General features: G+C 41.1%; 1 protein-coding gene and 1 long non-coding RNA gene across 2 annotated transcripts; one reads left to right on the top strand and one right to left on the bottom strand.

Annotated features, from left to right (window-relative positions):
* The first annotated feature begins 4,074 nt into the window (after positions 1-4,074).
* LOC132406969 (glycine cleavage system H protein, mitochondrial-like) lies at positions 4,075-26,086 on the top strand. The gene is made up of 5 exons (XM_059993142.1): positions 4,075-4,233; positions 11,324-11,403; positions 14,452-14,515; positions 16,051-16,182; positions 25,432-26,086. The coding sequence occupies exons 1-5, from the start codon at positions 4,110-4,112 to the stop codon at positions 25,527-25,529; spliced, it is 498 nt and encodes a 165-aa protein (XP_059849125.1). The 5' UTR covers positions 4,075-4,109; the 3' UTR covers positions 25,530-26,086.
* On the bottom strand, positions 4,199-14,443 carry LOC132406971 (uncharacterized). Its single transcript, XR_009516322.1, has 3 exons — positions 13,640-14,443; positions 4,962-5,047; positions 4,199-4,281 (listed from the first exon to the last, which is right to left on the bottom strand). It is a non-coding gene; the product is annotated as an uncharacterized LOC132406971 (long non-coding RNA).
* Positions 26,087-27,763: the final 1,677 nt, after the last annotated feature.

The raw sequence follows: 27,763 nt of genomic DNA on the forward strand, positions 1-27,763 counted from the left end.
GTTCCCCTTAAGTTCATGTTCAAAGAGATTGGTCCCTCCCACCACTCCTTGGTTTGCTATTCCACCTCAACAGACACTTCCATTCTCCAGTTTCTCCCTTGAACTGCTGCTGTTGTAATTTCATCCCTTCCCATTAGCCAAAGACCCAAAAAGTCCTTCTAGATGAAGCCAAATTCATTTGTACTTTTAATTTAGGGCACTGCATTGGGTGCTCAGTGTGGTTTCCCTTATACCAATTGGAAGATTATTTTACAAAACATCTTCATTCAGTTTTCAACGATGATGCTAAGCTTATAATTTGCTGTTACTTTAATTTTCCAACTCACTCCCACTTTAAACCCTCTATCTCTGATTAATGATACAGTTCCAAGACCCACATAAACTTGAGGAACATCATGTAATCTGCATCTGGACATGCTATACCCCTTAGGACTCATACTGAATTCAACAACTTCAGATAATCAGCCCTTAATGTTGTGTCAGAACTGGCTAGGTTTGATTCAAGGTGATCCACATATTAACTGAGTTTTTCTATCTCCACAAATTCAGCTTGACATGCTGGGTATTAACTGCATTCTCCTCTACTTCAGACTTTCAGCGACAGCCATGCTCTGCATCTCACAGTTCTATCATGTTTTTTTTTCCTCTCTAACACATTCACCTTCTCTGTAATAAGTGCTGAAATCATCTAGACAACATTCATCTCTGGTTCTTGCTTCAGATTTCCAGGATTATTTTAAAACCCCATGTCCTGTCATTCCCTCATTTCTTTGAACTCTGCACCAAATGATTCTTCATCCACTGAATTAATTCAACTAAACTCATGGCTTCTTTTCCTTTGAATTCAAATTAACTTATTACCTTGAGTCAATTAGTGCGATTATAATCAACACTGAGAAAGACACTTTGGATTGCCTTCTTCAGCATGCCCTGTTCCAGTTCCACCACTCTCAACCTCTGCTGCTTGGAAAAATCTCACCTCCAATAAAATTTTCACTAACAGCTTTTCTGAACTCTCCTCAGTAACACGTCTCCCAACCTGCTTCTACGTTTCACCCTTACAATTACAGCTTTCTTTCCAGGACTGGCCAAACTTCAGGAACTGGAGATCAAATTTTAAGACATTGCTGTGAATTACTAGGAGATAAATCAATTCATTACTCATTAAAAATGATTACTAGGAAGCAAAAGTACGGTTGATGATATTTAGGTACTATCCAATCAGGTAACAAGGTCCATTCACTTTCTAGTTTGTTAAAGAACAATGAGAATGAAAGAGCTGGGAAGCAAACAACAAAAATATTGGGCAAATGGAGACAAGATGATATAATAATGTCTCCATTAATTTGTCCACAAAAATCAGCAACAATACAGTAACTCTATCTTTGACAATACAAGGTAAAAAGCAATTGGTTGTGGGATATATTTTGAGCAAAGTCCACAAATGGGATGAAAATCTCGTCACATCGCAAGCAAAACACATGGAGGTCTCCTCCACGTTATCAGTTTATTTGGCAGAAACACTGAGCACAGCAGGAGCACAGAGTGGGTGAGGACCTGAGAATCTCCTCGCCTAGTTTTCTGGTGTAACCACTGTCTGATTCCTGAATGGGAAAGCTACCCACTGGACCTGTGGCAATTCATAGTCCAATCAACGTGCACTATATGCCTACTACTGAATAACAAAAGTTCAATTCATTAGACAAGAGGTAAGTGACCTCACAACCAACAAATCTGATCAGAATTCTGCAGCTCTGTCACAGTTAGTCATGGGTAGCACTAGACAACTAAATAGCCAATGGAACAAGAAAGATTCAAGAAAATCTGCATCCTCAGGGACAGTGTGGCATAGAACTGAGTGCTCATGGAAAGGCTGAAGTTCTCACAAATGCTTTAAGTGGAAGTCCCATCTCAGCTTCCTCCTGATCACAGGTAAAGCCCTCTACACAGAGCGCTGTTGTGTGAAAACAGCATCCATCATCAAAGACCCCCACCACCCAGGAGATGCTCTCTTTTCACTGCTGCCATCAGGAAGAACTCAGGAAGAGCCTCAGGACTAACACCACCAGGTTCAATAACATCAGGCTCAACCATCAGGCTCTTGAACCAAAGGGGATAACTTCACTTAACCTCATTTGCTCCATCAGTGAAATGTTCTCACAACCTATGGTCTCACCGCCAAGGACTCTTCATCTCATGTTCTTGTTATTTATTGCTTGCTTGTTTGTTTGTTTATTCATTCATTCATTGATCTATCAATCATTGATTCTCTTCTTGTTATTATTCTATTGGGGATGGGCGAGTCCTGGGCTGGACACCCTGCTCACTTAAGGAAGGGGAAGTGTCTCCCATAGCCTCTCCTTTCAAGGTGTAGAGACCACTGTTTGGCTTGCCATGTTGCAGGTCACTTGCATATGGACTTTCCCACACTACTGTGCTCACAGCAAAGCCTTCACGAGGCGTCCCTATTCTGAGTTTTCTTCGTCACGGTGTAACTGAATGTCCAGTGGTATAACTGGGCAGATAGGCTGGGCTCATCCGCCTTGGTTAGCAGCCAGCCTAGGAGAAGAACAACTCCAAATCCAAACCCTGGCAGATGGAACTTGTTAGCCTTGCCAGGCAGCCGGTCTGGAAGGAAAACTCCGATACTCGGCATTCAGCCTTGCAGTCACTGCAGTAATCACAGCTCACTGTGCCACTGTGGAACTTCATCCAGCCTGAAGATTTGGTCCGCGTTCTCTGATCCTCGCCATAAACCTAAGCAGCGCAAGCGGGAAGAAAAGTCTTAGAACGATGGAGTTCCCTCATGATCTTCACAAGAACTAGCCATCATCGTCATTGTTCTATCATGGGTTTATTGAGTATGCCCGTAAGAAAATGAATCTCATGGTTGTATAAGTGACACATATGTACTTTGGTAATAAATTTACTTTGAACTTTGACATCCTCAGACTCGGAGGGGCCCAGTCCAATTGATGTCAAGATACGGATGAGAGGAAAAGGTGTAAGACACACAAAAAGCTGGAGGAACTCAGCAGCCAGTCAGCAAATATGGAAAAGAAGAAACAACTGACGTTTCTGGCCAACACCCTTCACCAGGACTGGTGAGTCCTTCCAGCATTTTGTCTGTGTCTGTTGGATTTCCCACATCCGCAGATTTTAAAGAGCAAACATGAGGAAATCTGCAGATGCTGGAAATTCAAACAACAACACACACAAAATGCTGGTGGAACACAGCAGGCCAGGCAGCATCGATAGGGAGAAGCGATGTCGTCGTCTTGGGCCGAGACCCTTCGTCAGACCCTGCCAGCATTTTGGGTGTGTTGTTATCCACAGATTTTCTGGTTTGTGAGAGGGCCAGATAACATCTGGGCGTTAGTACTGAAAACTTGCTCTCCATAATTATTGAAAAGCCTTTAACTGCAGGTGCTGTCGTTCTGGAAATAACAACAGAAAATGTCGGAAATGCTCAGCAGGTCAGGGAGCATCTGTGGGATGAGACTACAGATACTGAAAGCTGGAGCATTAACCTGCTGGAGGAGCTCCACAATCCAGCTGCAACTACAGGGGTAAATGTCGACAAATCCCAAAACACACCTGAACACAGATGCTGCTTGACCCACTGAGTTCCTCCAGCAGATTGCCAGTTGTTAACGTTCCAAATTAATTATATAAATTGCCATTCCTGCCTTGTCACTGAAGTCCCGAATTCAACGGAACTGCGGAAACCTTCAACAGAAAGACCGCTGAGGTTCACCGCCGTCTTTCCACTGGCAATAGACAGCAGGAAATAAACACGCCCGCGTTCTAACAGCAGCACGATGGATTCTTCCCCTCATATTGCCATCCCAATGCGTCACATGCCCTGCGCACTCCGGGGTGCAGTGTCATTCAGAAAATCCATGACTTCCAGACACTGATCATCCCTTGCAGCGATATTGCCAGGCCGGTGATTCTCGATCCCGAGGGGCTGCCCCCCGCGGCCCGCACGGGAGGAACCAGCACCGGGACGGTCCCCCGCTCCCCAGCCGGCCGATAGCTCCGCCCGCCGGCTGCCCGGCCACTTCCTCCCGCACCGCCCCATCCGCTCCTGCTCAGCTTGTGCCAAGATGGCGTGGAGGTGCGTGTCCAAGTTGCGAGCGGCGGCTTCTCTCTGCCTGCACTCGGCGTACGGGACGGTGCGAGTCGCCGGACAGCCCCGGAGCCTGAGCACGGGAGCGGCTCTTCTGTCCGGTGCGTCTCCCCTCTTGCAGATCTGCGGGGGGGAGGAGGGGAGCGAGGCTAGGTGTGGGGAAGGGGGGCAACAAACGGTAAGTTAGCGGACCGAGGAAAGTCAGCGCTGTCAGCCAGGACGCCACTTAACGCGATGGTATTTAAAAGCTCAACCAGAAGATATATTATTGTTTGCAAAAGTTTGGGCCTGGACTCAGTATATTTAATGGTTTCCTTATGTGGGTGATATTTTCCAAATTAGGGTTGGCGGGTGATGAGGATTAAAGTGAAAAGCCAAGTAATGAGTCCGGTCTCTTGTTAGCCAAGTTGTACGCTGTTTGCTGCATCTTTGGAAAGAGGGGTTGAAAGTACTAATCTTAATATTTTTTAAACTTGCCATGTCATCGAAGAAAACGTTGATTTTAAAAAAAATTAAATACGTTGGGGACATTTGGGGGTACGTTGAAAGGTGATTGTTAATCGCAGAGTTTCTTTGAAAATTGCCTTCTAGTCTTGGTGTCTAATGCAATGTGGAAGCCTCCAAAGCCGTTCATACTTTCAGTAGAAACTAGCTTAACACGTTTCGTGATTGTTGAGGACTTCAAAGTTGGATATAAAAACACAAGGACATTTATTAATTAGTTTTCAGACAATTCTGTCCAAATCGTTGAAAATCTTAGCCCATCAAAAGCTCTAAATAAACATGGATTTACATTTTACTAAGATGAGAACTAGTTAAAAAAACTTACCAATCCGTAATTGACCGCAGAGTAAAGTTTCAAAAGCGGATTAAATGAACCGGACGCTTCCATAATTGACCAGGAAAGCATTTGTTCTGCACAAGAAATTGATGCAGAATATTATAGTGAGATGGGTTATATAATATTACAAACCTATTGATCACATTGAGATGTGAATGATTTTTATTAATGCATGATGCAATCCACAATCAACCAAATTGCTAGATTTTCTTGCACAAATAGGTAAATATCGCGTTTAATTCATCTAAGCAATGACCTTTCCTTTGAATTAATATTTGCTATTAATAGCACAAATGGTTATGGAATGCTGTTATAATTTGTTGCTGGAATTATGCTAATAATATACAGTACAGTCGTGTTCATGAAAATAAAAGCAGTAACTGGCAAATTTGAGGGAAATTGTTGAAAGCCACAAGCTTGTGGAAAGGGGAAGTTTTTTTTAGCAAGTTGATCTCCAGCCTGATTGGAGGTTGGTTTTGGAAGTAATTTACAATTATTTGCTGAATGGACAACTTTTGGTAGAGTATTTGATCAGCTGTATTCATTTGTGTAAGTAACCAAAATACAAAAGATAAATGATTTGGTGGATAATCACAAACTCGTGGATTTGTTGCATCATTACCAACTTTGATCATTTTACCCCATTTAATTGAGCAACTTCACTCTCAACCAGCTTTGCAATAGTTTCCTGTAACTCCCTGCAGCTCCAAAATCTTGAGTTTATGCTAAACCACTGGTTTGAAAACATATAAGAGCAGAGAGTACACACAGGAGACTGCAGATGCTGGAATCTGGGGAAACATAATAAACCATTCAGAAAACTGGGTCAAGCAGCATCCGTGGAGGTAAAGGGATTGTCAATGGTTTGGATTGAGATCCTGCGCCATGACGAAGAGAGTAGAGGGGAGATATAAAGCAGTGAGAGGGAGGAGTAAGGCAGGGACTATGAGGCAGTCACTGAAAGCAGAGGAGGGGGAGGGTGGGCAGGCAGATGGAGCCAAGAATGAGTCTAGGAAGGAGAGGTGGAGTTGCAAGTTTTTTACCCACTGAGTTCCTTTAGCAGTGCCCCCCCTCGCAGAGTACAGCATTTACAGTCTCTTGATTTTCAATATTTATCTTGGTCTTTTAAAAATATATATTTGAAATATAAACTTTGCTTCCCATATTACAATGAAAACTGTCTAGTGGTGTTAGTATTAATGGTAATGCTGTTTAACTGGAAATAATGAAATTCTAATGTGATGGGCTGACTTGGCAATTCACTTTATGTGGATATAGACATTTATAATAGGGGGTTGGGGAACAGTGCAGGAAATATTTACCAATGTAAGATTTACAAAATGTTTTATACATAAGCATATATATGTTTGCATTCTTTAGTGCAATCTTAGATACTAATGGGGTCTTAGTATTTTGTCTTGGATCAAAATACTTCCGCATGGCAGCCCCTCCCTTGCCATGCACCAATCCTTCAAGCAAGGAACCAGTAGTGCAGTGCAGTCGCCATTGTAATGTTGGAAATAAAGAGGCTATTTTGTGCAGAGCAAGCTCCCACCAAGATATTGTGATAGTGACTAGATAATCTGGCTGTGGAATGTTAATGACCATGGTACTTAGGATGCAGGACACCAGTCAGTATGCTAATTTCCTGATGAAGGGTCTCAACCCAAAATGTCAACTGCTTACTCTTTTTCATAGATGCTGCCTGGCCTGCTGAGTTCCTCCATCATTTTACGTGTGATGCTAATTTATGTTGTATTTAATGCATGTACAGCTGAGACCATTCAAAGTAAATTCATTATCAAAATACATATTCAATCTGATATTCATCAGAATCTCGGGTGAAAATGTTGACTACAGTATTTATTCCTTTCCGTAAATGCTGCCTGACCTGTAGAATTCCTCCAGCATTGTGTGTGTGTGTTACTTTGGATTTCCCACATCTGCAGAATCTCTTGTGTTTATGAAAAGTGTATCGGTTAGATAATGTGCTATAGAGGTTATTTTCGAATAGTTTTGACTTATTTGAAGGAAATTGAAGGATAGAATACTAACATGCGAGTAACCAGACTGAGCAAGGAATGCTGAATTGATAACTGGCAGGGACCAGGCATTTACTTTGTTATTTCTGAACAATTCTACCTGGGGGCCAGATCCTGAGTGTCACTGCTCTTAGAGGAAGATGCATTCAAGTGAATAAAACCAAATCCTGAGAATAGTTTGGTGGAAAGTTCTCACTTAAAGTCCTTCAATGTGATACCTCTGATTCTAAATAGATAAAGGAGCCAATATGAACTATTGACAAGGGCTTTTTATATTATTTTGTGTTGTTGGTAGGGTGAGAAATTAACTTGGATTTTTACTTTTGAGTAACAGTATATGCAGTCATTTCTTGTGTAGCCTTTTTGGTGTAGACTTCTACTAAATGGGAACAGTGAAAGTAAGAGGCCATCGCTTGCTACTATTTTCTTTAGACAAATAGGGCTCCTGGCTGATGGGTCTTTGTGAGAAATCCTACAGACTGGAAAATTGTAAGGATGTAGAAGATGCAGAGAATCATCACCAGGATGCCGCCTGGATCCCAGAACATGCCACATGAGGAAAGGCTAAGTGAGCTAGGGCTTTTCTCTTTGGACTGAAGGAGGAAGGAGAGACAAATTAATTGAAGTGTGTAAGAATATAGGAGGTATGGATGGAGTGGGCAGTGAATGCCTTTGCCCCAGAGTGGCATTGGCCAATTCTGAAGGATATCAGTTAAGGTGAGTGTAGGAAAGTTTAGGGAGATATCAGAGGTCTGTTTTTTTTAAAACAGTTTTTAAATGCCTGGAATGCACTGAGGGGTGGTGGTAGAGACTGATTCTAGAGGGACATACAAGAGAATCAGTTTAGTAGATGGATGTTGAAAATACCGGGAGTTATGGGTTGTGTAGTAGGAAGGGATTTGACTGATCACGGACTAGGTGAGCACAACGGAGTGGGCAGAAGGGCCTGTACTGCGCTGTACAGTGTCATGAATAGTGACTCTTTTATAATGTCATTGCTCAAGATGGAGGGAAAGATAAAGTGGGAACCAGTTAGTGTATCATTAGGTGAAAAAAAAACTGAATCCATTACGAAGAAGGTAATAGTACAGCATTTACAATGTTCAATTGTTTTATGATAGAGTCGGTGTGGTTTTATGAAAGGAAAATGATCAGATTTGCTGATGTTGCAGAGATGGCGGATTAGCAAGTTATGAAGAAAAATTGGAGCCTGCACAGCTAGCTGCATAGAGATATGCTTAGGTTTAGAATTGAAATCAGATTTATTATCACTGACTTGCATCGTGACATATGTCTTGAATCATGTCGATGGTATTCTCAAGGGCGAGGGTGGGCAGTCAGATGTCTTGGTACATATTGGCACCAATGACCTAGGAAGACAAGGTGAGGAGGTCCTAAAGAGAGATTTTAGGGGGCTAAGTAGAAAGTTGAGAAACAGGACCTCCAGGGTAATAACCTCTGGATTACTGTCTATGCCGCGTGCCAGTGAGGGCAAGAATAGGATGATTTGGCAGGTGAATGCATGACTGAGGAATTGGTGCAGGGGCAGGAGTTTAGATTTCTGGATCATTGGGGCTTCTGGGGAAGGTATGACCTGTACAAAAGGGACGGGTTACATCTGAAGATGGAAGTGGGAGTGATAGCGCTGAAGCTGAAATAGTTGGTTTACAAATCAGAGGCAGTGTCTAGTGAGGCTCCTAGCAAGAAGAGGCTGATGATGGGACGAAATTGCAGTCAACAGGATGAGTTGCAACATAAAAAGTGGACAAAATCGAAAAGGCTGAATACAGGACTGAAGTGTTAAATTTGAATGTGCATAGTTTACTGAGTCAGGCAGATAAACTTGTTGCAGATTGCATGATATATAGGCATTGCTGAATCATGGTTGAAAGATTAGTAGAATGGGCAAAGAAGTGGCAGATGGAATAGTGTTGGGAAGTTTATGGTTATGCACTTTGAGGGAAGAAATGAAAGGGTTGACTATTTTCTAAATGGAGAGAAAACAAAAAAAAAAATCTGAGGCACAGAGGGATTTGGAAGTCCTTGTGCAGGCTTCCCTAAAAGTTATTTGCAGGTTGAGTCTGTGGTGAGGAAGGCAAACGTGATGTTAGCATTCATTTCAAGAGGACTAGAATATAAAAGGAAGGATGTCATGTTGAGATTTTATAAAGCTCTGGTGAGGCCTCACTTGGAGTATTGTGAGCAGTTTGGGGCCCCTTATTTCAGAAAGGATGTGCTGAAACTGGAGAGGATTCAAAGAAGGTTCACGAAAATGATTCCAAGGTTAAATGGCTTGTCATATGAGGGGCATTTGATTGCTTTCTGCCTGTATTCACTGGAATTCAGAGGAATTAGGGGTGGCCTCATTGAAATCTATAGAATGGTGAAAGGTCTTGGTAGAGTGGATGTGGAGAGGGTGGTGGGAGAGTCTAAGACCAGAAGGCACAGCCTCAGAACAGAGATGAGTGATTTCTTTAGCCAGAGAGTGGTGAATCTGTGGAATTCGTTGCCACAGGCAGCTGTGGAGGCCAAGTCTTCATGTATATTTAAGGCAGAGGTTGATAAATGCTTGATTGGTCAGGGCATGAAGTGATGTGGGGGGTTATGACAGGCGATTGGGGCTGAGAGGAAAAATGGATCAGCCATGATGAAATGGTGGAGCAGACTCAATGGGCTAAATGGTCTAATTCTGTTCCTGTATCTTAAGATGATCTTTATTGTTTTTGTGGCAGCAGTACAGTGTAATACATTTAAAAAATTACTAAGTTATAATAGGAACTATATACATAAATAATGCAAAATGTGACATAGTCCATAGACATGGTCCATTCCAAAATCTGATGGGATTTAAATGTGAGTATTTGGCAAATGGGACACAAAGAATGAAAATGCGGGTTGGAGAATAATAATTAGTTTTCTTTCATTTAAATGCAGTGAGACTACAAAGTATGGTAGTCGAAGGGATCTGGGAATTCTAATACATGAAACACAAAAGGCTGTCTTGCTAGTCCAGCACGTTGGCCTGTCTTCTAAGAGATGTGGAAGGATGGTTTGATCTGATTTTAAAGGGTTCCCTGAGAGCACAGCTGGAGTACTGCAGACAATTATGGGCTCCGTATTTATGCATCAGAGGCAGAACAGAGAATGTTCGTTAGGTTTGATTGTTGGGATGGAGGGCTTGATATATTAAGGGGGATTGAGCTGTTTTAGCCTATACTCATTAGAGTTTGGAAGAATAAGATGTTAAGCATTTAGTATTTTGATGGAGCTGGACAGAGAGGATGCTGAGAGAATATTTGCCATGCGTGTTACTTAGAACTAGGGGTTGTGGTTTCAGAGTAAGTACTTGCATGGAGGATTGTGGGTTTAAGGAAAATTCTAACTTAAAAGCTATGGGGATGAGTCATTTAGGTGGGGCAGACAGGTAGTTGAACTACAGAGGATAGGGTGGAGAAGTGTGAATGTTGCCTGAAGGTCCTTTATCAATTCATACAGGATCCTATTGAAAGACAGAGCAAATGTGAAGATCTGGTTCTGCTTGTGTTTACCTGCATAAAGAAGAAGCTGTGCCAGAGTAGGTTGGAAGGCTACTTCCTATTGTGAGCAAATACAATCTTTTGATGACAATTTATTTTTAAAGAGGCAGCTGGAAAGACCAGCATCAATTGGATTGCTAACTAGACAATTAAAATTGAAAGGCTCCATTTCAATTCTTGCAGGCAAATTCACTGTTAACATTCAGCCTGCTTGGCTTAAATAGTTTGATTTTTCACCGACATCCTTATTTATTTATTTATTTATTGAGATCCAGCAGGGAATCGATCCTTTGAGCCACTACCCCCACAGCAATCCCCCGATTAAACTCGAGCCTAATCATGGGACAGTTTAAAATGCCCGATTAACCTACTAACCAGCATGTCTGTGGACTGTGGGAAGAACCCAGAGTACTCAGCGGAAACTCTTCAATCACGGGGAGAACATACAAGGAGTTTTCCTTACAGGCAGTGGCAGGAATTTGTTGGGCTCTTCATTTTTTTAATCAGATAATTCAAAAGCAACAAAAAACTGGAATTATCCCAGGAGTACTTTTAACCAACTAATCTGTACAGAACCAACTGTCATGCTGGAGGTGAAAGAGAAAGCTTAGATATGAACCAGTATTGGAAGTAGATTTCTCATTCAGCACTTCATAGCGTCAATAAATGTCATTTTGATATGCTTTGTAATCTCTGAATGACGATCTTTAGATTTAAAAAGAAAGTTGTTTTATTCTATGTTGGCTGATTATGTAAAAATATACCATTCCAGCTCGCAAGTTTACAGACAAACATGAGTGGGTAACAGTGGAAAATGGGATTGGTACAGTGGGCATTAGCAAGTATGCTCAGGTGGGTAATTTTTAATTTTATTATTCAGAACAATTCTTAGTGTATGACCCCTAATCATTATTGGACTTGGGCCATTGCTCAATTTAATGTTGCAGAATCAGCTTATCCTAATCAATTTTCAGTTATCTCTGGGAACAAGGTTCACTTAAGTATTAGTACTTCAGGTTTTGTGACTCCTTTGTGCCAAGTTAGTGTAATTTGCCATCGTGTGTATAAGTTTTATTGATATAAGTATGGACATACACAGAATAGATAATTTCACATAGGTATGTTCACAGTGCAAACTTGTTGAAAAATAACAGTGAATTGTTAATCTATAAATTGTAAAATATTGAGACCTTATGGTTGATTAAAATGTGATTTTTTTTAAAACATAGAAATAGTTTGGTGCTTAATATTGAATCTGTTTGGGCAGTGCCGATAGTACCACTGAGCTTCAATCAAATGACCTTGAGCAGAAGAATTTACATCTTCAGCTTAATTATTGGACAAGTTACGGGGGAGTTGGATGGAAAAGTATTCCTCAATGAGTAGTGGTTACAGAGCAATGGGGATCTTGAACACAACATGAATGGGAGGCAGACAGCCCCATTACATTTAAATTGTACCTGGATGGTCACTTAAAGAACTATAACCTGTAAAGCTGTGGACCAAGAGCTGGAAAATAAGATTACCTCAATTCACCCCATTTCAGTTAGTACAGATGTGATGGGGCAAATAACCGTGTTTCATAAATCCATGACTCAGTGATTGAATTGCTATTTGAAGGGGCAAAATGGGGTAGGGCTGTGGATTTGCTTTTGGCTTTATTACTCACTAAAAGCACAGTGGAATACTTTTTAAAAAAAGCTGAATAATGTGTCTGAAGTGGTGAAAGATGTGTTCAGCTGTAATACTCAAACTGGACATTAAAATGGTTGAAAGCATGGATCTGGATCTAAATTTCTCATTTAGATTGTGTGCCAGAGTAAGTAGTTGTTTTCAAAACGAAGTGAATACTTTTAGCGAAAAATCTGAAGATCATGTTGTGGAAACAAGGAAGAACAATAGTTGAAGCAATGTTTGAACAATAATTGAAGCACATGATGACCACTTGGTTCATAAAGTTTATTCATGCAAGGCCCACACTTTTCAGTGCTGGCAGTCAGCTGATATTTTTTGCTTAAGTGCCAGGAACCTTGGTATTTTGTGCAGGAATGTCCCCAAGCTTGCCAGTAGCTGTTTTGTCATTTTCTTTTTATCCTGCCCCATGCTGGATTTGGGAATTCTTCTCCACTAGCCTCAGTGAAAGTGAACAGCTATGAGGGACTAAAGTCCATGGTAGGATTTTATTGACTCTTCAAAGTAAAATACTAAAGGTTCATGTGCTATAATATAACTTCTGATAACGTAGAAAAACCTTTGTTTTAAGTTTTGTTTGGAATTACTGCACGCTACAAGGTTGTTCGGTTGAGCAGAGTCTGGCAGCTCAACGTGACTTCTTTTAATGTGTCACTACAGGTCAGTACTGAACAAGCGTGGGAGCCTTGCTGCTAGCAACAAAATTTGGGCCACTATTACTTCCCTTTTGTGTTCATTTTTCTTGAAAATTGAAAAAAAGTACTTCATTATTGCTCATTATGCTTTGTATTATATGTGGATACATATTTAAATGAATTTCACTAAAATCGGGGAAGCCCTGATTTGGCGGGGGCGGTGGGGGGGGATTCATTGAAACATCATCTGTTGAATCTCTTGGCCAGTTTGAAAACTTTTAATTGCGTGTCACTGAACCATTGAATGTTCCCAAGTGTAGGATAGATTTTTTCTTATAGTATGACTTTTTGACCACCATGCTTTGTTCACAAAATTAGATGTTTATAATTAGAAGTAGATTTATGATTTCTCCCAGTTGCAGATTTACACAAGGTTGGTGAATCTGCATGAGCCCTCTCTTGCACCTATAAAGTGCTCATCCATATTAACCTTTTCATTCTCTCATCTATCCCATGAGCCTGATGCTATAACCCTGTACAATCATCTTTTACCCCTTGTGTCACCTCTGAGTTCATTACATGGATGGGATTAACTCTGCACTCTCTTGACCCCAATTGTACTGAACTGTTGACCACCCAGTTTGCCTTCCTGGCTCCCATCTCAGCTGACACTGCAAGGACCCATATACCCTCCACCTTTCTAAAACACAAAGATCACCCCTCATCTTAACACCAATTCCTTGATATTTTTAGCCTCTAACCTCTGCTTCCACCTTCAGTTTCTCTGAAATCCGTGATCCAGTTTGCCTCCCACGCTTCTTGCACTTCCATTTCTGAAGCCCTTGGCAACGTCATCAACAACAACTTCCTCTGCTCTTGCTTGGTAGAGCGTCTCAAGGTGCCAGGTGGCTTGTGTGGCTTGCTAACATCCGGCTTTGTTTGCTTCTAGCTGAATATTGGGAAGTTGAAAAACAAATTCTTAAATTCTTGCCACAAATGTAGTTCCCTTCAATTGACTACACTGTCTTCTGTGGTCACTATTTCTGGATGGATCAGACTTTGCAAGCTTGACCTTCACTGAAGCATCCAATGTGATGTTATCTTTATCATTAAGACTATGCTTGCTCTTCTAACACCAACCATTCCTCCATTACTTCGATGAAATTTTTATCCCTATATGACCTTTCTGGAACCTAGACCCTCTTGACGACTAATAACTAAGCTCTTTAAAAATGGCAAATGCAGTTCTTTTAAAATTCTGCTGTCCCACCCCAAGCTGTCACCAAATATAGCTCAGTCATTATACCAGGTCATCCATTGTTGCCTGAATTTAACTTTTTTCTTCCTCCTGTTTAATTTTCTTCTGCTAATGGTGTTGGGATAGTTCTATCAAGTTTATTAATATTTCTGTTAAGATGTTTATTAAAGATGCTACCATTATAACTGGAGGTATGAGGATTTATTTACGTTGGTTAAAACTTTTGTGAAGATACAGGAATTTAATTTTTTTTAGCTGAAAGTTTGTAAGCTAAGGATCTTGGTGGACAGTAATTTGGACTGTTTTTGCTTTTAGGAAGCATTAGGAGATGTTGTATATTGTGGTTTGCCAGAAATTGGCACAAAATTGAACCAACTGGGTGAGTACTGATTTATTTAACACTTTCTTAAGCTTATTACCTGGAGAAAAAAAAAATCTTTATAACAAGACTGAGTTTGTGTAAGTCAAATCCAAGCAGGATACTACAGCTAGTCAAAGTGGACAACGACTTCCCAATCGCTGACTGAGGAGCAGCATTGGGAAACTCCTCTTTATTGTTTTGTTCTTGATAGAACAAGGCAGCTTTGGACAGAGAGATACTGAAAAACACAATAAGGAATAAGTCATTGAAAGTAAATTGGTCTACTAAATCTATCAAGTAATTGCAGAGTAATTCTATATTGGCTCCAGATTTAGCAGTCTTGATTTTAATATTTCCAGGTTTTTAATTTAAATCCTTAGATGGCCTATCCTACCTTTCTTCTCTTTCTAATCACGTTCTGCACTAAGAGGTCTAAGGCACTATCGATGTTTTTCGCCTGGCCCCTTTACTTTCCCAGTTACAGCTTCTGTTGCCCAGGTCCTCATACTGGAAATCTTCTCCAAGCCTCACCGTGCTTCTAAGTGTTTCTTCCTTTTAAGACATTATTTTAATTTACTCCTCGTGTAAGTTAACCCGGTGTACTTTTTGATTAGGCTCACATAAAGCAGCCAGGGATGTTTATATTAATGGTAAATGCAATTTTTATATATGATGTGAACTTGCAGAGCTGTCAGTAGAGGAGTGAACTGATGAACATGTTTGCACTTGCTTGGAGCAAGCTGCTATGTTGATGTAAATTGTGCATAATGTACTAATTTGTTTTCCTTCAACAGACAACAAAGGAAATGTAAGTGGCTTTATGCAAGTCCCCTCTGACAGCAATTGAGCATGGTACCTATACAGAATATCCATTGAATCAATATGTCTTTATTGTACAAATGAGGAAAGGAGCTTATGCATACATACGTTAGAGTCATGAAGTGTTACAACGTGGAAACAGGTCCATTGGACTATGCCAGACAACGAGAACCCATCCTTACCAAATCCATTTTCCAGCACTTGGCCAGTAGCTTTTTATGCCATAGAATTCCAGCTGTTACCTACAGTGCTGATCCCTGCTTCCATTAACTCCTCAAGATTTCAGCCAGCCTTGAGGGTGGGGGGGGGGGGGGGGTGGGAAGAGGAGGAAACCTTCAAATTCCCTACTACTTAGCTTAAACCTATGACCTGTTGCCAAAGGAATTTATGCTAAACAGAACTGTTTTTCACTATCTGCCTTTCTCTACCTCTCATAATTTCAAATCTCTGAATTGGAATTTAAGGGGCTGTAGCAGCCTTGTGCTATTTCCTGGCTTCCTTTAATCTGAATGAGAGCTTCAGCACAGCTTCCAGCAGCTCCAAATAAGCATAAGTGTATACCGAACTTAGTGAAAAGTTATTGCCAGCCATGTTCAACGCATATATTAATAAATGAACATTGAAGTTTTTTAGTGATAAGTTCTTCAAATTACATCAAATGTTTTCAGAGTATTATTGTCAGTACTAGCAATATATATTGTGTTGGTATTTCTTTAAACATTTTTTTTCCTCAGATGAGTTTGGTGCCCTGGAAAGTGTGAAAGCTGCTAGTGAACTATATTCACCTCTTACTGGAGAAGTAACTGATATAAATAAGGCTTTAGCTGACAATCCAGGACTAGTCAATAAATCTTGTTATGGAGAAGGTATGTGAACTGTTAACAAAAAGCTTTCAGCTGCTAAAGAGTTTAAGGTTTTTATTTTGTCTATACTACTTTGTGACTTCTGAACAGAAGTGGTAGAAAGGCCAACTGTAAATGTTTTTACTGGGTGGGATGTGGGCAATATATTTTGTTCGGTGTTGTAATTAGTATGAATTTGTTTTAATTGTTTAATTTTGATGTGGTGTTACTACACCAGAAGTGTATTCAGGGATTAGTTCTGAGTGAAAGTATTTTAGCCAGTTCTTGAATCTGCTTCAAGTCCTGTTACCTGTGCTCAGATTACCTCCAAAAAATTTTACAGAGCAACTAACTCTAATCATAAACATGAGAAAGTCTGCAGATGCTTGAAGTCCAAAGCAACACACATAAAATGCGGGAGGAACTCAATATGTCAGGAACATCAGTGGAAACAGTCAATGTTTTGGGCTGAGAGCCTTCTTCAGCAATGAAATGGAAGGGGGAAGATGCCAGAATAAAAAGTTGGGGTGGGGAGTGTGAGAAGGGAAGGGGGCTAGCTGGAAGGTGGTGGGTGGGAAAGGTAAAGGGCAGGAGAAGAAGGAATCTGACAGGGGAGTGGAGCATAGGAGAAGGGAAGGGGGAGGGTACCCAGGGAGAAGTGACAGGCAGGTGAGAAGAGATAAAAGGCCAGAGTGGAAAATAGAAGAAGAGGGGAGCAGAAGGGGAAAAAAATTACTGGAAGGAGAAATCTATATTTGCGCTGTCAGGTTAGAGACCACCCAGATGAAATAATCTACTGTGCACATTAGAGAGGCTTACCAGACAGTGTTGGGTAATAATGCCTATTGTTTGTCAATATGTATGACTAAAGTTCAAGGCCTTTAACTTGTCCTTCCCTTGATTCATTAATTTATTTTCCATCCTTAAAGCACCTGTCAGTTTCACGGCTGGATCCATCATCCCAAAGCTACTGCTTCACCCTGACTTCATGATTTAATCCTGCATGAACTTGGACTTCCTTCAGACTATTTTCTGTTTAGTATGTCATTTTCCTTCAATTTCCATCAGCACTTGGAAGACAACTATTGACCCCACACTTCCAGAGACGCTCAGTATAGTCCATATCCAGTGCTTTAAAATTCCTTTTGTTCTTGCCTCTGTTGCTCTTTTTTTCCTGATTTCTCTGAACCACAACAGAATTCGGTGATTCCTAAGTTGATCACAGAATCCCAGTGCTCTAGCTATTTACTCCAATAGTTAATTCTGCTCTTAGCCTTTATTGTCTGTTATTAACATAGACTAGTACAGCACAGCACAGGTCCTTCGGCCCACAATGTTGCGCCGACCCTTAAACCCTGCCTCCCGTATAACCCCCCCCCCATTTTAAATTCCTCCATATACCTGTCTAGTCATATAAAACATTAGCTAGCTCTTAGTTCCCTGATTACATTCACAAGCTTTTTTTTAGTCAGCGGTAACTGTCAACTGAAAATTCCCTTACTTCCTGCAACCCTCAAACTTTGCTGCATTTGCTATCTATTTTAATTCTGTTACTGTCTTGAAAACCAATTAGATCACACCTAAACTATCTCCTTTTTAAAAGATTGTTGCTTGTTTGTGTAATCTTTCCCAGCGTCATTTTAATAAATCTGTGCGGCATTCTGTGCAGTTGCAAGATATGCTTTTTAATCTCTGATCATGCAGAACAGTGAGCACATTTAATTTAGTTTGACCTGAGCTTTATTTAGTTGTAGGATTACTTGTATTCCCTAGAATTCTCAGTTTCTATCCAGAAGAGCCTTCATTCCATTAACCTCTTAGATTATTTTCTTTACTTGTCTTCAACATGTACATAAGAAACCCAAACACGAGGAAATCTGCAGATGCTGGAAATTCAAGCAACACACACACAATGTTGGTGGAACACAGCAGGTCAGGCAGCATCTATAGGGAGAAGCACTGTTGACGTTTCAGGCCGAGACCCTTCTCCCTATAGATGCTGCCTGACCTGCTGCGTTCCACCAGCATTTTGTGTGTGTTGCTAAGAAACCCAAAGTGTTTTTGAATTCCCCTGCTTCTGATCTAAGCTTTACAGTGTCTATCTTTTTTTCCAATTAAAATGAGGGGCTTATGAGACAAGGGAGAAGGACACAGTATTTCCAGTTTCAATGTAATGACCCCACACTCTTCTGCACTGAAATCTACAGCAACTACATTGTGAACAATATTTTATCATCACCAGACATAGGCATTCCACTCCAACGCCCAAGCTGTTTTTGGTACTGTGAATAGTTGTGGCTCCACACTTTAATTTGTGTACCTGCCCATTATCTCCCCTTCCTCAGCCAATTTCCTGTCTAGCTTAACTATTTGCGTTCTATCCTGTGAAATTTATTTGGCAATTTTATGAGGGATTTTACCAATGCTATCAGGAAATTCATATAAATAAAATCCATTGACAGTTGCTTCACTATTTTTGTCCCTTCAAAGAGTTTGATTACATTTGCCTTCCATTTTTTTGAAAGTCTCTGCAGTCTAGTTTTGATCTGCACAATATTTTCAGATTCTGGCTGATTACTGCCACCTGCCTTCCTCAGCTGATAAAAGAAAACTGTTCACATTTGAGCATAACCTGAGGGAAGTACTGAGGGTTGAAAGGACACAAATTATACGGTGTAGAACATAAAAATAAGGATGTACTGCTGAAGGTCAGAGTATTGAGCAGTTTTGGGCCCCTTATCTAAGAAAAGGTGTGTTGTCACGGAGAGAGGCAAGAGGCCAGAGGAGATTAATGAGAATGATCCTGGAAATGGAAGGGTTAACTTCTGTATGATAAGTGTTTGGCACCTGAGCCTGTACTCGGAGATTTGAGGAATGGGGGAGGGGGGGGGGAGAATCTCATTGAAACCTATTGAATGTTTAAAAAGTCTAGATAGAGTGAATATGAGAGGATGTTTCCTACAGTGGGGGAGCATAGAACCAGAGGGCACATCCTCAGAGTAGAAGGACATCCCTTTTGAACAGAGATGGGGAGGAATATCTTTAGACAGAGGTTGGTGAATCTGTGGAAATTCATTGTCACAGACAGCTGTGCAGGCCAAGTCATTGGGCATATTTAAAGTGGAGGTTGATAGGTACCTGATTAGTAGGGTCATTAGAGGTTACAAGGAGAAGACAGAAGAATGGAGTTGAGAGGGACAGTAAGTCAGTTTTGATGGAATGGCAGAGCAGACTGGGCTGAAAGGCCTAATTCTGCTCTTGTCTTGCAGGTGGGCGATTTGAAGGAAGTACTGAAGGGAGATAGAGCACAGAATGTATTGGTCATGAAGCAACTGTCATGGAGTTATAGAGCACTACAGCACAGAAACAGATCTTTTGGTCCATCCAATCCATGCTTGACTGGTTTTCTGCTTAGTCCCATCTACCTGCACGTGGACTACAGCCCCCTCTACCTCTCTCATTAATGTCTCTTAAATATTACATTTGAACCCACATCTAGCACTTCGGCTGATAGCTCGTTCCACACTTGCACCACCATCTGAGTGAAGTTGTTTTTCCCTTGGGTTCCCCATAAATATTTCACCTTTCTCCCTAAACCTATGACCTTTATTTCTTGTCATAGCCATGGTAGCTTAAAGGTTAGCGCGACACTATAGCAGCTTGGGGAAATGGAGTCTGGAGTTCAAACCTGGTATCCTCTGTAAGGAATCTGTATGCTCCTCCCCTGTGAAATGCTTGACTTTTCCCCGCTTGCTCTGGTTTACCAATTCGTAGGTTACTTGCTCATTGTAATTGTCCTGTGATTAAGCGAGAGTTAAATCAGGGATTGCTGGTGCCACAGCTCAAAGTACTAGAAGCGCCGATGCCTCGCTGTATATCTACGTGAACAAATAAAATAATTTCACCCTACCTCAGGAAAAATCTCTTGCAAGATTGGATTTGCAGGTGGTGAGCTAAATAACAGGAGGAAAATCCATACTTAATCTCGCCTTTACCAATCAGCCAGTCACAGATGTTAGATCTGTTAGAGGCAATTCTGATGGGAATAGATTCATCACAATATTTAAGACACTCCATCATATTAAGACGGACAGAACAGATTTGTAACTTTGAACTCAACACTTGTAAACCCAATTGTTCTGCCATGATCCATAAAACTTTGACATCCGTCTCACTCTTAGCATTAATATTTATCCAGGGCCAGTAAGAAGTGTTTACCAGGAACAGCAGCAACAATAACTAAAACTGGGGTGCCAGCCAGAAGTACTGCCAGTGCTGGACTCAATTCATGCTAAATAGCAGAAGCAACAATCAGAAATGAGTGATTCCAGCAACCAATAAGTAAGGTTAAACATTGAGATCCTGCTAGTTAGTTGTTAATTATACTGAAAATTGAAATGGCTAACTGAAGTAGCTTCCATGAACTTCCCCATCAACAGTAGCTTAGTGGGTAGCACAACACTTTACAGTACTAGTGACCTGGGTTCAATTACTGCCACTGTCTGTAAAGAGTTTGTACATTCTCCCTGTGACTGTGTGTATTTCCTCCCCACGGTTCAAAGGTGTACTGGTTAGTAGGTTAGTTGGTCATTGTAAATTGTTCTGTGATGAGGCTGGAGTTAAATTGGGAGTTGCTGGGTGGTAGGACAGGAAGGGCCGACTGTGCACTATATCTCAATAAAAATAAATAAACTACAATATCAATTATAAAAGGTGAGGCTGGATCATTTGCAGTCAGAAATATCAAGATCGTGATACTGTCTAACTCAAGTCTCTATGGTATCTGTGAAACCCATTATCAGCAAGCTTGAGTCACTCAGTTGATAACTAAAATTGCTCCGGAGACAAAAGAAGTCGATGGTTTCAACAGTATCTTACTTGAATTGCTTGTGCATTAGAACCACCATGAACTCTTCCAGTTCAGTTGTAACATTTCGAGAGCTTTGACCTTAAGCATTGGCAATTCCCATCCCTCTCCCCCCCATGTTTCACAAGATCTTCCAGCTTCAGATTCAGGCAGCTGCAGTTTCTTGTAATACCTTCCATTAGGAGATTCAGCCCAAAACGTCAACTGTTTACTCTTTTCCATAGATGCTGCCCGGCCTTCTGAGTTCCTTCAACATCTTGTGTGCTACTTTTGATTTCCAGCATCTGCAGATTTTTTTTGCAGTCCCTTGTGTCCAGTTGTTAGTTATGCTCCATTCACAGAACAAATATAACTGAATAATTAATATTTTATCATTCTAATCTCAACCACAGTAAAATAATGGAAATTGATGCCAGATCTCCCATGTGCTCACAAATAACTGCCAGTGAAAATGGTAGGACGGGGTGGGGGGGAGTGGTGGAGAAACTGCAGATGTTAGAATAACACACACAAAATGCTGGAGTAACTCAGCAGGTCAGGTTTTATCAATGGATGGAAACAAACATTTGGTACTTCAGACTGAGAGTTGTGTCTCTGCAGATATGGGAATCTAAAACAAAACAGAAAATACTACAGATATTCAAAATGCCAGGCTGCATCTGTGGGAAGATAAACAGCCCTCAGAAACAACTAAGTTCCATATTAACATGATTTATTCATTGATGCTGGATTGAATAGCTGGAACTCCCTATCTAACAGCACCACAGGAGCATCTCCAAAGGACCCATAACAGTTTAATAAATTGAGTTGGGACAATGAAGTGTTGTGACAAAATATGTTAAGTGAGGTTTGTTAATGATGCTAACATTGTTAACTCACCCTCTTCTACCATTCACTATCATTCTTGTTGACCACGTATTGTATTATACTGAGGTCCAAGTAATGACAGCATTGCCTACTTATTGCAACAATCATTATCACATCATACTCTTCTAATACAAGCAACACACACAAAATGCTGGAGGAACTCAGCAGCCCAGGCAGCATCTATGGAAAAGAATACAGTCTATGTTTCAGGTCGAGACCCTTTGTCAAGACTGGAGAAAAAGAAGCTGAGGAGTAGATTTTAAAGGACAGGGAGGGAGGGCAAAAGTGGTAGGGGCATGGCACTGTTGATCACGGATAGTGTCATGGCTGCAGAAAGGGAAGAAGTCATGGAGGGAGTGTCTACTAAGTCTCTGTGGGAGGAAGTTAGGAACAGGAAGGGGTCAATAACTCTACTGGGTGTTTTTGATAGACCACCCAATAGTAACAGGACATCGAGGAGCAGATAGGGAGAATGATTCTGGGAAGGTGTAATAATAACAGGGTTGACGTGCTGGGAGATTTTGATTTCCCAAATATCGATTGGCATGTCCCTGGGCAAGGGGTTTAGATGGGGTGGAGTTTGTAGGGTGTGCTTAAGAAGGTTTCTACAATATGTAGATAAGCCTACAACAGGACAGGCTGGTATTGGGAAATGAACCTGGTCAGGTGTCAGATCTCTCAGTGGGAGAGCATTTTCGAGATAGTGATCACAATTCTATCTCCTTTACCATAGCATTGGAGAGAGAGAGGAACAGACAAGTTAGGCAAGAGTTTAATTGGAGTAAGGGGAAATATGAGGCTATCAGGCAAGAACGGAAGCATAAATTGGGAACAGATGTTCTCAGGGAAATGTACAGAAGAAACGTGGCAAATGTTCAGGGGGTATTTACGTGGAGTTCTGCACAGGTACATTCCAATGAGACAGGGAAAGGATGGTAGGGTACAGGAACCGTGGTGTACAAAGGCTGTTGTAAATCTAGTCATGAAGAAAAGAAGAGCTTACGAAAGGTTCAAAAAAATTAGGTAATGATAGAGATCTAGAAGATTATAAGGCTAGCAGGAAGGAGCTTAAAAGAAATTAGGAGAGCCAGAAGGGGCCATGAGAATGCCTTGGCGGACAGGATTAAGGAAAACCCCAAGGCATTCTACAAGTATGTGAAAAGCAAGAGGATGAGCCATGTGGGAATAGGACGAATCGAGTGCAACAGTGGAAACGTGCATGGAGTCGGAGGTGGTAGCAGTGGTTCTTCATTATTTATTTTGCTTCATTATTCACTACCGAAAAGGATCTTGGTGTTTCCAGGGATGACTTACAGTGGACTGAAAAGCTTGAGCATGTAGATATTAAGAAAGAGGATGTGCTGGAGCTTTCGGAAAGCAAGTTGGATAAGTCACTGGGACCAGCAGATGTACCCCAGGCTCCTGTGGGAGGCAGGGAAGGAGATTGCTGAGACTCTGGCATTGATCTTTGCATCATCAGTGGGGATGGGAGAGGTTTCAGAGATTGGGAGGGTTGCATATGTTGTTCCATTATTCAAGAAAGGGAGTAGAGATAGCTCAGGAAATTATAGACCAGTGAGTCTTACGTCAGTGGCTGGTAAGCTGATGGAGAAGATCCTGAGGGGCAGGATTTATGAACATTTGGAGAAGCATAATATGATCAGGAATAGTCAGCATGGCTTTGTGAAAAGCAGGTCATGCCTTGCAAGCCAGACTGAATTTTTTGAGGATGTGACTAAACACGTTGATGAAGGTAGAGCAGTAGATGTAGAGGACATGGATTTCAGCAAGGCATTTGATAAGGTACCCCATGCAAGGCTTATTGAGAAAGTAAGGAGGCTTGGGATCCAAGGGGACCTTTCTTTGTGGATCCAGAACTGGGTTGCCCACAGAAGGCAAAGAGTGGTTGTAGACAGGTCATATTCTGTATGGAGGTCAATGACCAGCGGTATGCTCTGGGGATCTGTTCTGGGACCCCTACTCATTGTGATTTTTACAAATGACCTGGATGAGGAAGTGGAGGGATAGGTTAGTAAGTCTGCCGATGACACAAGGGTTGGAGGTGTTGTGGATAGTGTGGAGGGCTGTTAGAGGTTACAGTGGGACATTGACAGGATGCAAAACTGGGCTGAGAAGTGACAGATGGAGTTCAGCCCAAATAAATGTGAGGTGGTTCATTTTGGTACATCAAGTATTATGGCAGAATATAGTATTAATGGTAAGACTCTTGGCAGTGTGGAGGATCAGAGGAATCTTGGGGTCCGAGTCCATAGGACACTGAAAGCTGCTGTGCAGGTTGAATCTGTGGTTAAGAAAGCATACGGTGTATTGGCCTTCATCAATCGTGGGATTGAGTTTAGGAGCGGAGAGGTAATGTTGCAGCTATACAGGACCCTGGTCAGATCCCACTTGGAGAAACATGCTCAGTTCTGGTCGCCTCACTAGAGGAAGGACGTGGAAACCATAGACAGGGTGCAGAGGAGATTTACAAGGATGTTGCCTGGTTGGGGAGCATGCCTTATGAGAATAGGTTGAGTGAACAAGCGATGGAGGATGTGAGGTGACCTGATAGATGTGTATAAGATGTTGAGAGGCATTGATTGTGTGGATAGTCTGCTTTTCCCCAGGGTTGGAATGGCTAGCACAAGAGGGCACATTTTTAAGGTGCTTGGAAGTAGGTACTGAGGAGATGTCAGGGGTAAGTTTTTTTTCAAGCAGAGAGTGGTGAGTACGTGGAATGGGCTGCTGGCGACGGTGGTGGAGGCGGATGTGATAGGGTCTTTTAAGAGACTTCTGGACAGGTACATGCTTAGAAAAAGAGAGGGCTGTGGGTAACTCCAGGTAATTTCTAAGGTAAGGAAATGTTCAGCACAGCTTTTTAGGCTGAAGGGCTTCTATTGTGCTGTAGGTTTTCTATGTAGGTGGGGGTGGGGGGGGGGGGAGAGAGAGAATACAAGGTGATAGCTGAAATCTGAAGGGGGTGGGTAATAAAGAGCTGGAAGTTGATTGATGAAGGGCTGGAAAAGAGGGAGTCTGTTAGAAGAGGACAGAAGGCCATGGAAGAAAGAAAAGGGGGGGAGGGGCTTTACCAGAAGTTTGAGAAATTGATATTCATGCCATCAGGTTGGAGGCTACCCAAGGTATCTTCCAACCTCAGTGTAACCTCATCACGACAGTGGAGGAAGCCATGGATAGACATATTGGAATGGGAAATGGGTGGCCACTGGGAGATCCTGCTTTTTCTGGCTGACAGAGCATAGGTGCTCAGCGAACTGGTCTCTAAAATCTAATTTGGGTCTCACTGGTATACAGGAGGCCAATACAATACTTAGTTGTCATTCATTCCATGATTTACTTTGCACAGGTGTGTAAGGATTGTTTAATTGTAATGTACACTTCAACGTATATTTCTGCTTCAGTGTTTGGCACTGTGAACATTGTTGTAAGTTGCATGAACTATTATTTGCTTTAATAGGAGGCTGAAATTTCTGCAGAATAAATAAATTGCAATTTTTTAAAATTATCAATGATTTTTATAGGTTGGCTTATTAAAATGACATTGGATAATCCTGCTGAAGTTGATGAACTGATGGATGAAGAGGCTTATGAGAAAATGCTGAAGTCCATGGAAGATTGAGCAATCCTTCCTTCTGAGCAATACATGTTGCACATTTGTTCCTGTGTACTTTAGCAGTGGAAGTGGATTGTGCACCAATATCCCAGGTTTAATAAGCAAGAGTTAATATATAAGGAGTGCATTTCGATGGGCGCCTCTTAAATTAGTCATTATAATGGAAATAGATGAGAATGCTTAAAAAAAATCAAATTGACACTTGGCCTACACAATCCTACTTGTGATATCTCAGCAATTGAAGAACAATATCTCAGCTGTAAATTTTAACTATTCAACTATAGATTGTAATTAACTTCAGTTTATACTTGATACAATGAAACTGGTAAATAATGTATGGAATTGGTCGCCATATAACTGAAATCATGACGCAGTCTGTCTTCAACCAGTGAATGCATCTTTGTGAGTGTTTTTTTTTAAATTTTCAGTTACTGTGTCCTTCTGAAAGCCATATTGTTCAATTTGGAAATGGCCTTGTTTCTTGCCATTTTTCTACAGATTAAACCACAATTTAATGGCGGTCAATTATTGTGTAATAAAACTAACCTAACTGGAAAACTGCAGAGCTGTTGTGTCTTATGGTTCAACCAGCATTCTAGAGGCTGTACAAAGTCTTCCCTCATTTATTTTGTAAATTATTTTTGGTTCATTTGTTTCTGAATGCAACATCTTTTCAAAGCTCAAAGTATATTTATTATCAAAGTGCTTGTATGTCACAAATACTTCCCTGAGATTGATTTTCTTGTAGGCATTCACAGTAAATAGAAAAAACCCAATAGCTTTGATGAAAAATCACACATGACAAAGGTGGGTAAAGAGCCAATGTGCAAAAGGCAACAAACTGTGTAAATACAAAAGAGAAAAATAATAATTAGAAATATCGAGAATGAGTTGTAGAGTCCTTGAAAGTGAGTCCATAGGTTGTGGAATTAATTCAGTGTTAAGGTGAGTAAAGTAATAGCTGGAGGGTAATAAATGTTCCTGAACTTGGTAGTTTGGAACCCAAGGCTCTTGCACCTCCTTTGCGATGGCAGCAGGGAGATCAGACGTGGCCTGGATGGAAGGCCTTGATGATGATGGATGCTGCTCTCTTGTGACAACAGTCCTTGTAGATGTGCTCAGTGGTGGAGAGGGTTTTTCCTGTGGTGGTCTGGGCTGTGTCCACCATTTTTTTGTAGGCTTTTCCATTCTTGAGTATTGGTGAGTCCATACTAGGCTGTGATGCAACCAGTTACAATACTCTGCTGTGCATTCATAGAAGTTTGTGAAGCAGCAACTTAGACATCTGCATATACTTTTGGAGAATAATAGGTCCAGTAATGTAAATGGGACTTTGTTATGTGTGCCTATGTTATGCTGTTTGCTCTCTTATTTAGGCACTTTTTTTATAAGTATCATACAGGATGCCAAATTAGGAGACTGCAACAGAATTCTAACATAAAGTAATTTGGCTGCTTCCTACCGAGAGGGTCAAAGTAAACTTTGCCTTTATTTAGTATCTTTCACAACCCTTTCATGATGTCCTATAGCATAGATATTTTGCAATATTATTCGAGAAATTTAGATGTTGTCTATTGTAAAGAAGGAAGTACTATCACCATTTTGTGTGAAGCAATCTGCCATAAATGGGAAATTTGATAATGGTGAAATAACCTGGGATTTCATTGGGTGGGGTAAATAATGTTCAGATCACTGAGAACCTATCTGCTTTTCAAAATGGTGAGAATAGATGGAATCCTAGTTGGGACATTCCATTCAAAAGGTAATGCAATACTGGGAAGTGCCATCCAAAAATACTGGGTTTTAAGTCTCAGGATTGCTGAGTGATGTGCTCCAAGAAATTAGCATTACTAAAACAGTACAGAAATTAATAAGTCAGAAAAGCAATAAATTTCTAGAATCTGAGACCTGTGTTCTAGCAGATGGCTCAGCAGATAATGAATGTATGGGAAATATGCCCAATTCTGATGGGCACCATGGTAACGTGGAAGGTAGCGTAATGCTTTACTGTGCCAGCAATCTGTCTGTTAAAAAAAGTGTGTCCATTTTCCCTGATCATATGGGTTTCCTCCAGGTGCTCTGGTTCCCTCCAACATTCCAAACACGTACAGTTTAGGATTAGTAAGCTTTAGGTGTGCTATATCAGCACAGAAGCATGGTGACATTTACGGGCTGCCCCCAGCACTACCACAGATTGTGTTGGTCACTGTATATTTTGACGTGCTAATCATATCTTATTT

This window comes from Hypanus sabinus, chromosome 17 (genome assembly GCF_030144855.1).
Source record: "Hypanus sabinus isolate sHypSab1 chromosome 17, sHypSab1.hap1, whole genome shotgun sequence".
NCBI lineage: Eukaryota > Metazoa > Chordata > Chondrichthyes > Myliobatiformes > Dasyatidae > Hypanus > Hypanus sabinus.